This window comes from Garra rufa, chromosome 3 (assembly GCF_049309525.1).
Source record: "Garra rufa chromosome 3, GarRuf1.0, whole genome shotgun sequence".
NCBI lineage: Eukaryota > Metazoa > Chordata > Actinopteri > Cypriniformes > Cyprinidae > Garra > Garra rufa.
This window is the reverse complement of record NC_133363.1, coordinates 58,977,717-58,991,696: the sequence shown is the minus strand read 5'-3', so window position 1 is coordinate 58,991,696 and position 13,980 is coordinate 58,977,717. Positions and strand designations below refer to the sequence as shown.

The window sequence follows — 13,980 nt, the reverse complement described above, 5'->3', positions numbered from 1 at the left end:
CAAAATATCTAAACATTTTAAATCAAGAAGATTTTCTAGACGAGTACAAATTATTGTCTTGTTTTCAGAAAAAAAAAAAAAGTGAGTTCCCTTCCGGAGGGAACTCTACGCTGCGTCCTGGTGGACACTTTGGGAACTGCCTTCAGCATGACCGGTTCTGAAACAAGCTATAGAACAACGACAGTGAACTTGACACTGTCCGGCGCCAGCCTATGACATCATCAACAGGCGCCTGCTAGTATAAAAGCAGATGCCTGAGAGCACAACACCATCTTTTTGTCTTCAGATTCCTCTGTTCTAAACGAGTGAGTACAGCGATGCCTAGAGTAAAACTGTTTAGGAAGTGTGCGGATCCGTGTCAGAGTAATCTGACACCTGATGATGCACACAACCTCTGTTTGGTGTGTTTAGGTGTAAGAGCACGCGCGCTCTGCTCTAGAAAGAGCGGAGCGCGTTCATTGTGAGAGTTTCACTTTGAAGAAACTCCGTTCTCGTCCGTCTCTTTTCTCGAGGGAATTGGGACATCCATCCGCCCCATGCGGCTCGGGTCCCGCGGCGGCTGAGGCTGCCCGGCGGCTGAGATCGCGGGGATCACAGGTGGAGCTGGCTGACGAGCTTGAGAGAGCGTTTAATCTCTCGCGCACGTCAGCCGGAGACGAGAATGCGCTGCTAGCGGAGGCTGTGTTGTCTCTCACATCCTCCGGTCCTGCAGCGAGTGCTCTTTTGGCTTCAAGCCAGGGCGAGCAGGAGGTTGAAATGGAACAAGATGAGCTCTTTTTGAGCCCATGCAGCCTCCTTGCCCCGCATATGAAGAGTTGATGTCTGTTATGGACCGCGCGGCTACCCCTTCTGTGGAAGCCCGCCAGGGAAAAGGCCGCCCTAGGCAGACTAGACGAGCGGCTTCTTTCCTGGCCATGACAAAGCCAACTCCTGTGAGCCTCCCATTCCTTCCTGATCTGCATAAGAGATCGAGAGGGAATGGGACAGGCCATATTCAGCCCGCATTCACAGGCATCAGCATGTGAATCATGCTGATGTCGAGGGAATGCATGGGCGCGGATATGTGACGATGCCTCTCACTGAGCAGATGTTTGCGAACTATCTCTCAGAGCGAGGGACATCGACCCTGAAGGCTCCAAAGGCACATATGCGGCAGTGGGTCAGGCCGGTGCTCCTCTGCACACGATGGTAGTGTTGCAGAGGCGTACCAGGCTGATCTGCTGGAAGATCTGGACCGAGCCCCGGGGCTTTGCATCCCTCGCCGGTCCACGCCTCCACCTGAACACCGGGGGGAAACCAGGCCCGTCCTGGTCCAAGGGCCAGAGACGAGGCCAGGTCGCCAGTGTGGGGCTACCTGCCCCTCCTTTTTCCCCTCACCAAAGACTCTGGGGCTGGGCCAAAGATGAGATTGAGGCTCAATCTGTTGGCCCGGTACGTGAACAGTAAAGACACTTTAATAAATATTCAAGCGTGTAGTGTATGTTTTCTTTTGTCTACCAGCTCCGCTTGGGTGATTGCTATTGCAGTTTTCGAGCTCCTCTTGAGTTCTACTGCCACCAAGTGCCGAGTGTAGCCAGGTCTCCCCTCGTTTCATAAAAGAAAACAGTGTGTAAGACCTCCACTCGTAGAAATCCCCTCGTGGGTTAAGCGTTGTCAGGTTTTGAAACCTCCGCTAGAGTGGGCTTGGTATAGACATGATCCAACATACATATACATGCGAGAATATGTAAAAAAAAAAAAAAAAAAAGCCCCGCTTTGAAGTAGAAATCTTATATATTTGGCTGTCAGGCCCCATTCTGGGCCTCGCTAAATTACCTTCTGGCAATGTGCCAGAATTGAGTGTAGCAGGCCTAGGAGGCCTCCTCTCTGTGAAGTCCTCTGTAAAGAGAGATATATAAAGATAATACTTCTTAGCGCTGAATGTAGCCAGGTCATTCTTAGACCTCCATTCATGAGAGCTTTTTACTGGGTCGAGTGTTGCTAGGCTCCCTCTATGTGAGGTGTTTCTGTTAAGCCTCCACTTCCCAGAAATACAGGCCGGGAAAACACAAGGTTAAGGCAGCTTGTGAATTCTTTTTCATGGACCTGTCACTACAAGCGTTGAGTGTAGTAAGGCCTCCCTTCCTTGAGAGGATGTGTATACCAAGGCCTCCACTCGATAGAGCTTCCTCAGTTGAACGTCGTCAGGCTTGTTACGCTCGAGAGAGCTTGTAACCATTAAAGCCTCCCTCACTGAAAGCTCCGCTTCCGGGTTTTGCTATCGCCCGGGAATAATACAGGTGTTTTCCTCGCGAAATGCTTAGAGCACCTTCTCAAAACCACGTTAGTGGTGTCTGCTCACACAATGGTTTTGAGCATTCCCTAAAATCCACACGAGTGGTAAGTGCACTACAAAAATAGGCACTTTACTAAAATCCATATTTATGGTGAGGATCCCTCCCGTAAAGGCAGGATCCTTCTTCAAATCCCTCACGGGTTGGACCACGCAGGATAATCCTCCGTGCCCATTCTTCGAGTTGGTTCCAAAACCTTTAAGTTTTTTCAACTCCTTTGATAAGCACAGTGTAATAGGTCTCCCCTCTGTCACAGCCAACAGTACTGAGACCTTCACTCTCACAGTTATAGCAGCTAGCAGGCCCATGAGTGCCTCGCTGACTATTTTTTGGGGGAAGTGCAGTCTTCCACTCACCAAAAACTAGTGTTGTAGGCTTCTCTCCTTGGAGATGTAGTCTCGGAGCCTCCACTACACAGAGCTAGATGATAAATGAGAATTTTTCATTATTGGCCCTGACTGTGAGTATCTGCCTTTTCTTGAGCGTCGAGTGTAGTCAGGCCTCCCCTCGCCTAGAGCGTTTCCTGAGGCCTCCACTCTGAAGAGTTTCCCTAGGGAGAGCGTCGTAGGCCTCCTCTCGTTTTAGAGAGTCTTTCTGCTGAAGCCTCCCCTCTCCAGAAGCTCCGCTTTCAGGCTCTGCTATCGCCTAGAGACTGCAAATCTGGTGATCCTCGCTATGCTCAGGACACCTATTCAAAACCACATTTGTGGTGTTTGCTCACGCTAGTCTTTTGAGCACTCGCTAAAATCCACGTAAGTGGTAAGTGCACTACTTAGGCACTTCACTAAAATCCATATTTATGGTAAGGTTCCTCCCATAAAGGCAGGTTCCTTTCTGAAATCCTATACGGTATGGACCACGCAGGGCATTCCTCCGTGTCCATCTTCTGAGTTGGTTCTTCAAAAACCTTTTAGTTTCCCAACTCCAATCCAGATAGCACTGCTAGCAGGATTGAGTGTCGACGCCTTTCAGGCCTCCACTCTCCAGAAGAGCTCCATAACGAAGGTAATTCTGTCGCACAGGCTAGTCAGCCTCGCGGATGACCTTCAGGATTAGAGTGTAGATAGGTCATAAGACCTCCACTCTCAGAGTTCTTCTTTGCTAAGCACGGAGGTGTGCTAGGCTCCCTCCTTGAAAGCCTCCACTCTCCAGACTCCGCTCAGGTAGTACTGTCGCATGGGCTATTCAGCCTCGATGAACACCTGCAGTGTTGAAGTGTAGCAGGTCTTGGGACCTCCACTCTTAGAGTCCTTCTGCTGCTCGCAGAACATTGCCAGCCTGAGTCCTTCGTTGCCTCCAGAGACTCACTAGAAATAGGCGGTCCGACTGCACAGGCTATTCAGCCTCACGGACCACCTCTAGTATTGGGTGTAGATAGGTCACGGACCTCCATCCTTAGAGTTGTCCTCTGCTGGGTGCAGAGTGGTACCAGGCTTCTTCTTTTTACCAAAGCCGCCACTTTGCAGAAACTCCACTCAGGTAGTTCTGCTGTACAGGCTATTCAGCCTCACTGACTACCCTCAGTGTTGAAGTGAAGTGGGTCACGAGACCCCCACTTTTAGAGTTTTCCTTTGCAAGACACAGAGTGCTTTCCTGGCTTCCTTTGAAGCAGTCACTCCTCTGAACTCCCTGTAGGTAGTTTTGCTGCACAGGCTACTCAGCCTCACTGACTACCCCCAGGTTTTGAGTGTAGAGGTGCCGCGGCACCTCCATTCTTAGAGTTGCACTCTGGAAGGCACAGAGTGTTGCCAGGCTTCCTTTCGGCGAAGCCTCCACTCCTCAGAAATCTCCACTTAGACAGGCCTGCTGCACAGGCTATTCAGCCTCACAGACCTTTGTCAGTGTCAAGTGTAGTTAGGTCATGAGACCTCCACTTTGTAGATTCCCTCTGAGCATACGCTCCACTCGGGTAGTTCTGGTTGCACAGGCTATTCAGCCTCACTGAATACCCCCAGTGTCGAGTATAGCCACCTATACCTGTTAGCACTGAATGTTGTCAGGTCCCTAGAGCAGACATTCGCTCTGCTGAGACCTCCATTCCCTAAACTCCGCCCCTTATGGTCAGGGCGTTTATGAGCTCCTTCACTTAGAGAGCTAAAGTGTAGTAGGCTTCCTCTAGGCCTCCACGCTTGAGAGTTGCGTGCACAGGTAGCCGAGCTAGCCGTGGCAGGTCACTGGGCCCCAGCGACTCTCGCTGAAGCAGGGGTGATTTTCCTTCTTGACTCCTCATTCAGTCAGTTTGATCACCTATCCCTCGGCATGGCGGTGTTGGTATAAACGTTCCCAAAGTGTCCACCAGGACGCAGCGTAGAGTTCCCTCCGGAAGGGAACGTCTAGGTTACGTATGTAACCCCTGTTCCCTGAGGACAGGGAACGAGACGCTGCGTCTCGTTGCCATGCCTCGGGCCCTGCACAGACCTCCGTCAGACAAAAAGATGGTGTTGTGCTCTCAGGCATCTGCTTTTATACTAGCAGGCGCCTGTTGATGATGTCATAGGCTGGCGCCGGACAGTGTCAAGTTCACTGTCGTTGTTCTATAGCTTGTTTCAGAACCGGTCATGCTGAAGGCAGTTCCCAAAGTGTCCACCAGGACGCAGCGTCTCGTTCCCTGTCCTCAGGGAACAGGGGTTACATACGTAACCTAGACGTTTTTGCTTAGTACAAGCAAAATAAAGACAATTTTACTTGTCTAGAAAGTCCTTCTTTATTTTTAGATATTTTGGCTGGAAAACAGACAAAAAATCTAAGTAAGAAAAGCTTTTTTTATTTTTTTGCACCGAACAACATAGCCAATTATAATATTGCAGATTTAATGTTTAAAACACATATATACACTATTATTTTAAGGAAATTGTTACTTTTATTTAACAAGGATACATTCAATTGATGAAAAGTCACAGTTAAGACTTTTAGAATGTTACAAAAGATTACAATTTCAAATCAATTCTGAACATTCTATTTATTAAAGAATCCTGAAAATCAATGTATCATTGTTTCCACCAAAATGGAGCAGCAGAACTGTTTTCAACATTGATAATAATCAGAAATGTTTATTAAGCAGCAAATAAGCATATTAGAATGATTTCTGAAGGATCATGTGACACTGAAAATTCCGATTATATGGAAGAGACAACTTGCAAATCTTAATTAATTACAAATATCTTAAGTAAGCTGTACAGCATTCAGTTATTCAAAAAAAGAAAGTGCGAGCAGATTAAATAACCCTAAAATTAATTTTGAAGAGTCTTCGCTCATATGATGTGTAAATGATGTTAATCAGTGATCCAACATGCTATATTTGGTTCATTTTGCGACCTCCTCAAGAATCTCTCCCAATATCCCACAATCTTCAGCTCTGTTAACTAATTTCCACGTAGCGTCTGTCTGTCCGCCCCCGAGTCCCTGCAGCTTAATTACCCAGCCCACCACTTACACCTGTACATCCTCACATCCTCAACCAGCGTCTCGATCGCACAGTAGCACAGAACATCCCCATTCTGAAGATGCCATCTGTTTGTTCATCACCAAAGTGATAATTTAGTTAACAAGTGTGGGAGATCCTATTATGGGCAGAGAATGAACTCATTTAGATGTAGAATTAAAGTCCTGCCATATGATTACGGCACACAGATGGGGAAAAGTGGGTGAAATTTATTATGGAATTCCAGGAACAAGTTTGGGCCCAGAAATGCTTTTAGCTTGGAGATCATTGATATGATGTTAGACTCCAAAAAGTTGACTTTTATTGGATATACCGAACTATACCAAAGAGTTTCTTATGCTCACCAAGGCTGTGTTTATCTGGTCGAAAATACAGAAAATGCAGAAATATTGTAAAATATTATTACATTTAAAATAGCTATTTTGTATTTGAACATATTTTAAAATTTAATTTATTTCTGTGATACAAAGCTGAATTTTCAGCATCATTACTAAGGTCTTCAGTGTTACATGATCCTTTAGAAATCATTCTAACATGTTGATTTGCTCCTCAAGAACATTTCTTCTTATTATTAATATTATCAATTTTGAAAACAAACCCTTTGGCCCAGCTTCCGGTATTAATAACAAATATGCCTACACAGACCAGCCATGGTTGTCAAATTATTTTTTAACTGGGTATTTAATTTTTTTATAAACTTGAATTCTCTCATTTTGAAAAATAGTCTTTCCTTTTGGATGTAAGTATTTCCTTTTGAAACAGGAAGTCGACAGACTGTAAAAAATATTTTTGGAGTATGTTTTACAAGAAAATACAAGAAAAATAGAAATTTCTGTTCTTTTTTTACTTAAAAATGTTACATTCGCTTCAAAGTGTTGCCATTTCTGTGTAATTATTTGAAATTCACTATAAACTCTGCTGTTAATTTAAAAGGAAATAACTAGAGGCCTTAATAATTACATTTATAAAGATGACGCTGTTCAAAAGTTTACACCCCCTTGATTCTTAATATTGTGTTGTTACCTGAATGATCCATCTGTGTTTTTTGTTTAGTGATAGTTGTTCATGAGTCCCTTGCTTGTCCTAAACAGTTAAACTGCCTGCTGTTCTTCAAAAAATTCTTGGGTATTCCAGCATTTTTGTGAATTTGAACTCTTTCCAGCAATGACTGCATGATTTTGAGATCCATCTTTTCACACTGAGGACAACTGAGGGACTCATATGCAACTATTACAGAAGGTTCAAACACTTGCTGATCCAGAAGGAAAAACAATGCATTAAAAGCTGGGGGTTGAAAACTTTCGAACAGAATGGAGATTCTATGCCTAAATATCATATTTTTTCATTTAGTACTGCCCTTCAGTGTGCACAGAAGATACTTACATGTTTTCCAGAAGACAAAATAATTTAAATTTACCCTAATCTTCAAATTCAAAGAGTTTTCATGAATGTATATACAGTATGTTAAAATTATAAATGGCCTTATAGGTAACAAATTTTGCAGTATCACTCTTGATATAAGTAGTGTGTCATATACTACATTTTTGTATTGCTGTATTGTCAGCTTTCAGGAATAGATTGCCTTAAAGCTTGCAGGCATGACCTAAAAGCCAAGCAACAGTACAGTGCAACCCTAAGCATGAGAGTGATTTTGCAAGTAGTGGGTCAATTAATATACAGCACACAGTACAATATGACACCAATTCACTTTTCACATGTTCATATACACGGCGAATTTTCCACCACACCCCTGGAGTAGATTCTAAGAGCTCTTTTATATTGAAGGGCTCTTTATAATTTATCGTACCTCCTAATCATTTTCAAGTATCCCCCAAACAGCATGAACACTTGAGATTTCTGCCCTGATCATAGCAGAGAGCGAAGGAGGAACGTCTTTTCGATTGCATGGCAGAGTTGTCTTTTTATTACGTTTGGTTTGATTTGAATGCAATGCAACAAAAGTAGGCTGAATTCCCTGTAGGTCTGGCAATGCAGACAGCAAAACAGGGAGGGCGAACTGCAATTATCTCTGCATAAATAGGCTTTGACAGGCAGAATTGCAAAACAGGAAGATTAAAGATGTAAATGAGACTAATATCTACACAGAGCCTGTCTGTCGGGCAGCACTGGAGGGGTGGCAACGCTTTAATCGGTGTGTCTGTTTGTGTGTTTTTTTTTTTTTTTTAGAGGCTGAGTGGACTGAATGGTTCGACCGCGATGACGAGCGGGGGTCAGGTGACTGGGAAAAACTAACTGACCTCCATAAAGCTTTTCCAGAACGTTTGTGCAGTAACCCCCTTGATATTGAGGTAAACATATGTCAACGCATATGTAAAACTCTCACTAGTGCGGCACCTATTTTTTGACTTTTATTAAATTAGTTTACTCCAGAATGCCATCCAAGATGTTCATATCTTTCTTTCTTCAGTTGAAAAGGAAATTAAGGTTTTTTGAGGAAAACATTCAAGGATTTTTCTCCATATAGTTGACTTAAATGTGAATCAACATGTTGATTGCAGTTTCAATGCAGCTTCAAAGGGCTCTACACAAACCCAGTTAAGGAATAAGGGTATTATCTAGTGAAACGATGAGCCATTTTCTAAAAAAAACACAAATTTATATACTTTTTAACCACAGATTCTTCATGCATTGTGTAATCACATTGGAAAGGTCAAACGTGCAAAGAAAGTCAAACATCATTTGAAGTTAGAGAAGAAAATGAGATGGCGTTTTTCGCCCTGCCCAACTTTTTGAACCGAAGAACTAACCACATGGTGTGACCATGTGATTTCGTAATGTGAAAGTAAAGTTAAGTCGTGGATGCAGAGTTAGTGCAAGATGAGCATTTGTGGTTAAAAACTTTATACATTTGTATTTTTTTGTAGAAAATGACCGATTGTTTCGCTAGATAAGACCCTTATTCCTCGACTGGGATTATGTAGAGCCCTTTGAAGCTGCATTGAAATCGCAGTTTGGTCCTTCAACCCATTTATCCCCATTTAAATCCACTATATGGACAAAAATCCTGGAATGTTTTTCTCAAAACCTCAAAAATTTATTTTCGACTGAAGAAAGGAAGACATAAACATCTTGGATGATATAGGGGTGAGTAAATTAACAGGAAATTTTAATTCAGGAGTGAACTAATCCTGTAAAGTACTAATATGCACCTTTGAGGTACTAAAATGTACCTTTAAGGAGTAAACAAGGTACAAAGATGTACCTTTTAGCTTTTTTCCCTAAGTGTAACACTAAGTGACAGTTCTGTACTTCACACAGTTTCACATACTACATTTTTACATATTATTTTATGGCCTGTTATGTTATGGTGGTCAGTATCAATGAAAAAAATAGCATGTTTTTTATTGTAAGTGTAATCAGACTTTAAACCATGTACAGTACAATGTACAGCACAGCAGAAACCGTGACTAATAATAAGAGTTTATTGATTTAAATGTGTAAAAAATAAATAAATTAGTTAAATCATCCAACTCTCACATAAAAAAAGTGCTAATAGTGGCATTTTAACTTTTTAATGTTTTTAAAAGACGTCTCTTTTGCTCTCCAAGACCGCATTCATTTGATTAAAAATACAGGAAAAACGGTAATATTGTGAAAAATTATTACAAATCAAAATAACCATTTTCTATTGGAATATATTTTAAAATGTAATTTATTCCTGTGATCAAAGGTGAATTTTCAGCATCATTACCCCAGTCTTCAGTCAGTGTCATATAATCATTCAAAAATCATTTTGAAACATCTCTTTCAGAAATCAGTCTTGAAAACAGTTGTGCTTTTTGCTATTTTTATGGAAACTGTAATTATTTCAGGATTTTTAATGAACAAAGTAACATATTTACTGTCACTTTTGATCAGTTCAATGCATTCCTGCTGAATAAAAAAAAAAAAAAAAAAAAATATATATATATATATATATATATATATATATATATATATATATATATATAAAAAATCATACTGACCCAAACTTTTGAACGGAAGTGTATGTGCGAGGATGACTGTTTCACTGTATTTAAAAATGTCTTCCTTTGCCTTCAGGCTGAAACTCTTGACGGCATCCCTGCCAACATGACAGGAGAAGTCTTCTCCAAGTTTGACAGAAACTATGGCTTTGTATGCCTCAACAAAGAGCAGGTGGATGGGATTTGCCACAACTACAGAGTGCGTTTCCTGTGCGGCAAGCTCGGTAAGTTGGAAGCATTCTGCTCTTTGCTTCCGGAGAAACTCTTTTGTATCAGTCAGTTGCTCTCCCGCATGTCACTCCAAGCCTTTATAACTTTGTTTCATGGAACACAATTAGAGATTTACCTCAAGTTGCTCGTTTGCATACAATGAAAGTGAAAAGCAGCAGTATGCATAGCTCTCTATGCATGGGGTCAAATAGCACAGCTGCTTTTCTTTGTCTCAAATGTTTTGAAAAAAAAAACTTTGCCATGCTGTAAGTAAAATTAGGCAACCATTCAACCATAAATTGAATATACACTAACAGTCAAAAGCTTTTGAACAGAAAGATTTTTAGTCTTTTTAAAGAAGTCTCTTCTGCTTACCAAGCCTGCATTTCTTTCATCCAAAGTACAGCAAAAACTGTAAAATTTGAAATATTTTTTCTATTTGAATATATTCTAAAATGTAATTTATTCCTGTGATCAAAGCTAAATTTTTAGCAGTCACATTACTATCAGAAATCATGCTAATATTCTGATTTGCTGCTCAATTTTTTTTTATTATTATGTTGAAAGGTTTCTTTGATGAATAGAAAGTTCAGAAGAACAGCATTTATCTGAAATAGAAATCTTTTGTAACATTATGAATGATGTCTTTATCATCATTTTTAATCAATTTAAAGCATTTTTGCTAAATACAAGTATTAGTTTCTATCATTTCTTTCATTTCTATATACTGACTCCAAGCTTTTGAATGGTATATTGTAATATTATTAATATTATATGGTAATATTACAAAAGCTTTTTATTTCAGTAAATGCTGATCTTTGGATCTTTCTATTTATTAAAGAATCCTGAAAATAATTACTCACAGGGTTTCCGCGGGGTCTTAAAAAGTCTAAAATTTAAAAATCTAAATTTTAGGCCTTAAAAAGTCTTAAATTCGCTGTTCTAGGTCTTAAATAATTTTACACAGGTCTTATTTTTCCAATGTCCATGTAACGCTACCTCTAATGCTCATTTAAATTCTCTTTTTGTTGTTTCCTTGGTGTTGTAGTTCTTTATTTCACAATTCCAAATATAATTTGCTGTATTTAAACTACAAATGAGACCAGCATGCAATAGCCAATCAGCTTTCTGTTATTGGCGCGAGTCTCTCTCGGATTGTACCGCAGAAGTAAAATGGATTTAACTTTTTAGCTATGGGGAAGTGCAAGTTTAGCGATACTTAGCTTGAAGAAACTGAATATAGGGCTTGGCTAAGGCCAGTTGCTAACAACTAGATTTTTTTCTCCCTCTGTGGAAGTTACTGCGTCTTCAGAATCGCAGTAGCAGAATACAGGTCAAACGTCCTTTTTCTGTATATAATGTTATCAATAATAATAAGAAATATAGGTCGAGCTAGCTGACCGCCAGCCTTCGAAATACTTTTAAAATGTTTTTTTTTTTTTACCTGCCCGACCGAACAAACCGCCTGATTAAAACTATTTCCATTACAGGTTTCGTTCTTAAATTTCATATAAGGTGGTATTAAAAAGGTCTTAAAAAGTCTTAAATTTCACTTGTTCATATCTGCAGAAACCCTGTATGATAAGAAGAATTAAAAAAAAAAATTACAAATTTAAAAAATAAAATAAAATTTAATTTAAAATTCTTGAACAGCAAATCAGTTTAAAGCATTTTTGCTAAATAAAAGTATTAATTGATTTATTTTCTTTCCCAATATATATATATATATATATATATTTTATTAAAGAATCCTGAAAAAAATACTCAAATGTTTTTAAAATATTGATAATAATAATTTTTTTAAATAGATTTAAAAATAATAATAATAATAATAATTTTAAATTTTTGAACAGCAAATCAGCATATTAGAATGATTTCTGAAGGATCATGTGACACTGAAGACTAAAGTATTCTGAAAATTCAACTTTGATCACAGGAATAAATTACATTTTAAAATATATTCAAATAGAAAACTGTTATTTTAAATAGTAAACATTTTTCAAAATTTTACTGTTTTGCTGTACTTTGGATCAAATAAATGCAGCCTTGGTGAGCAGAAGAGAAAAAACATTAAAAACACAACACAACGCAAAGTGCCAATGAGTGCATAATTCAAAAATACAAAAACACCTGTTAAAATCAATATGAAAATTTCCTTCATAGTAACAGTACCTATTTTTATCTATTTTTATAGTGTAGTTGTAGGTAATTTAGTGCATCAAATTAAAGTACATCAACAACTAAATTAAATGAGTACATTAACTAAATGAAAAAGGCTGCAGTTATTTAATCACTATATCTGTTTTATTCTGTTTAACAGTCATGATATGTGCTTCATAATTTATTTTTGAGCTGACAGACAGTCATCTAAGGCAGCAGTGGTCTCTGAGACGGCATAGAGAGGATGTATGCTCCATATTTTGGGCAGTTTTGTGGGATTGCGCCCACTCTGTTTCTTTCATCCTTGTCATTAAAAATGAATTGTCTTAGCGCTTATCTTTTCCCAAGCAGCTCCCTGTGCGAAACTTCACTGCCTGCATAAACCGCCTTATCACGAAGCCAAAAAATGTGTGTAGGATGGATGACAGAAGCCTCATACAGATTAAATTAAGTTAATCAAATCAGAAAATAAAGTGAATAAATTAATAAAATAAAACATTATCTACCTCTACACTTGACAGTTACTTGAAAATTTCATCACTCATTAGCAACAGTCACACCACTGCAGCTGCAAAACCGCAAACCGCAATGTGACGTCAGTGGAAATCTTTTGTATTTATAGATAAGATGCATTATTTCTGTGCCTTCGGTTTGGGACTTTATTTTATTGTATTTTTTGGGAATGAGATTTTCTAAAATGATTCATATCTTACCTTCCGAACTAAATTCATTTTTCACAGTCCAAGCAATTCGTGATGCACTGCAAAAAATGCTTTTCTTACTTGGATGTTTTGTTTTATTTCCAGCCAAAATATCTAAAAATGATTAAATCAAGATTTTCTAGACGAGTAAAAATTATTGTCTTGTTTTCAGAAAACATAAGTCAAAATTAAATGCGTTTTTGCTTGAAAGAAGCTAAATAATCCACCAATGGGGTATATAAGTGTTTGAAATAAGACATTTTTGCTTACCCCATTGGCAGATTATTTAGCTTGTTCCAAGGAAAAACTCACTTAATTTTGACTTCCTAATTTTGAAAATCCTTCTTTTCTTTAGATATTTTGGCTGGAAACAATACAAAAAAGATAAGTAAGAAAAGCATTTTTTGCAGTGTGGATAAAAGTCCCATCCCACATTTTTTTCTCATTAAATGTCCTGCCTTTCTCATAAACATGTCAGTTTACGTGAATGATATGGTTTGCACATGGCATTTGATGTTACATTGCAGAAGTAATTTCTGTCAAAAGTAGCAAGAGTTTTGTAAACACGTCCTTCATAAGCGATCTGTGATGACTTCCACCTCAACAGCTCGTGTCAAGCCTCTCAAACAATTTCTGCTAAATGTCAGCTGTTTACGACCAACTTGGGCTCTTACACTTGTCGAGTAAAGAGTGCACTTTGCAGCCTATATTTAGACAAAAATGGATGGGAAAGCTTCAGAAATATACTTCCCGCTCTACTTTATAATTTTTCCACATTGATTTTATTCCCCTAAACATAATCTGGAGTGCATGAGTGCACCAAAACTGACATTTTATTGTCAATCAAGTTAAACTGCTCTCACAGATTGCAGGTCCAAATCCCGTAAAGTGACACATTTTGCGCTCTTCCTGTCATTGATTTTAGGAGAACTCGGGAGTCACAGAAATGCCCCAAGTATTGGATTCTTCAGTCACATGTTTCAGGGTTTCAATTTCCCAAAATGGATCAAAACATCTTGTTTATTGGTTGGAATTGGTTTGTGTTAATCCAAACCACTGTCTGTCTGTAAATTCAGCCCAGGCTAGTTGATAATATGCCATTCGTATAATTGCTAACATGCCGCCACGTAGCTTGAAAGTTTCTCCGA

The 13,980-nt window shown here is 39.3% G+C and overlaps 2 protein-coding genes across 2 annotated transcripts in view; one reads left to right on the top strand and one right to left on the bottom strand.

Annotated features, from left to right (window-relative positions):
* The window catches only part of LOC141331683 (aryl hydrocarbon receptor nuclear translocator 2-like), a 366,477-nt gene that overhangs the window by 286,968 nt on the left and 65,529 nt on the right, over positions 1-13,980 (bottom strand). The window lies entirely within an intron of this gene.
* The window catches only part of LOC141332467 (cell migration-inducing and hyaluronan-binding protein-like), a 48,223-nt gene continuing 40,206 nt past the window's right edge, over positions 5,964-13,980 (top strand). The window contains exons 1-3 of the mRNA XM_073837602.1: positions 5,964-5,973; positions 7,963-8,084; positions 9,838-9,985. Coding sequence (XP_073693703.1) covers positions 5,964-5,973; positions 7,963-8,084; positions 9,838-9,985 — 280 coding nt within the window. The remainder of the gene's footprint in view (positions 5,974-7,962; positions 8,085-9,837; positions 9,986-13,980) is intronic.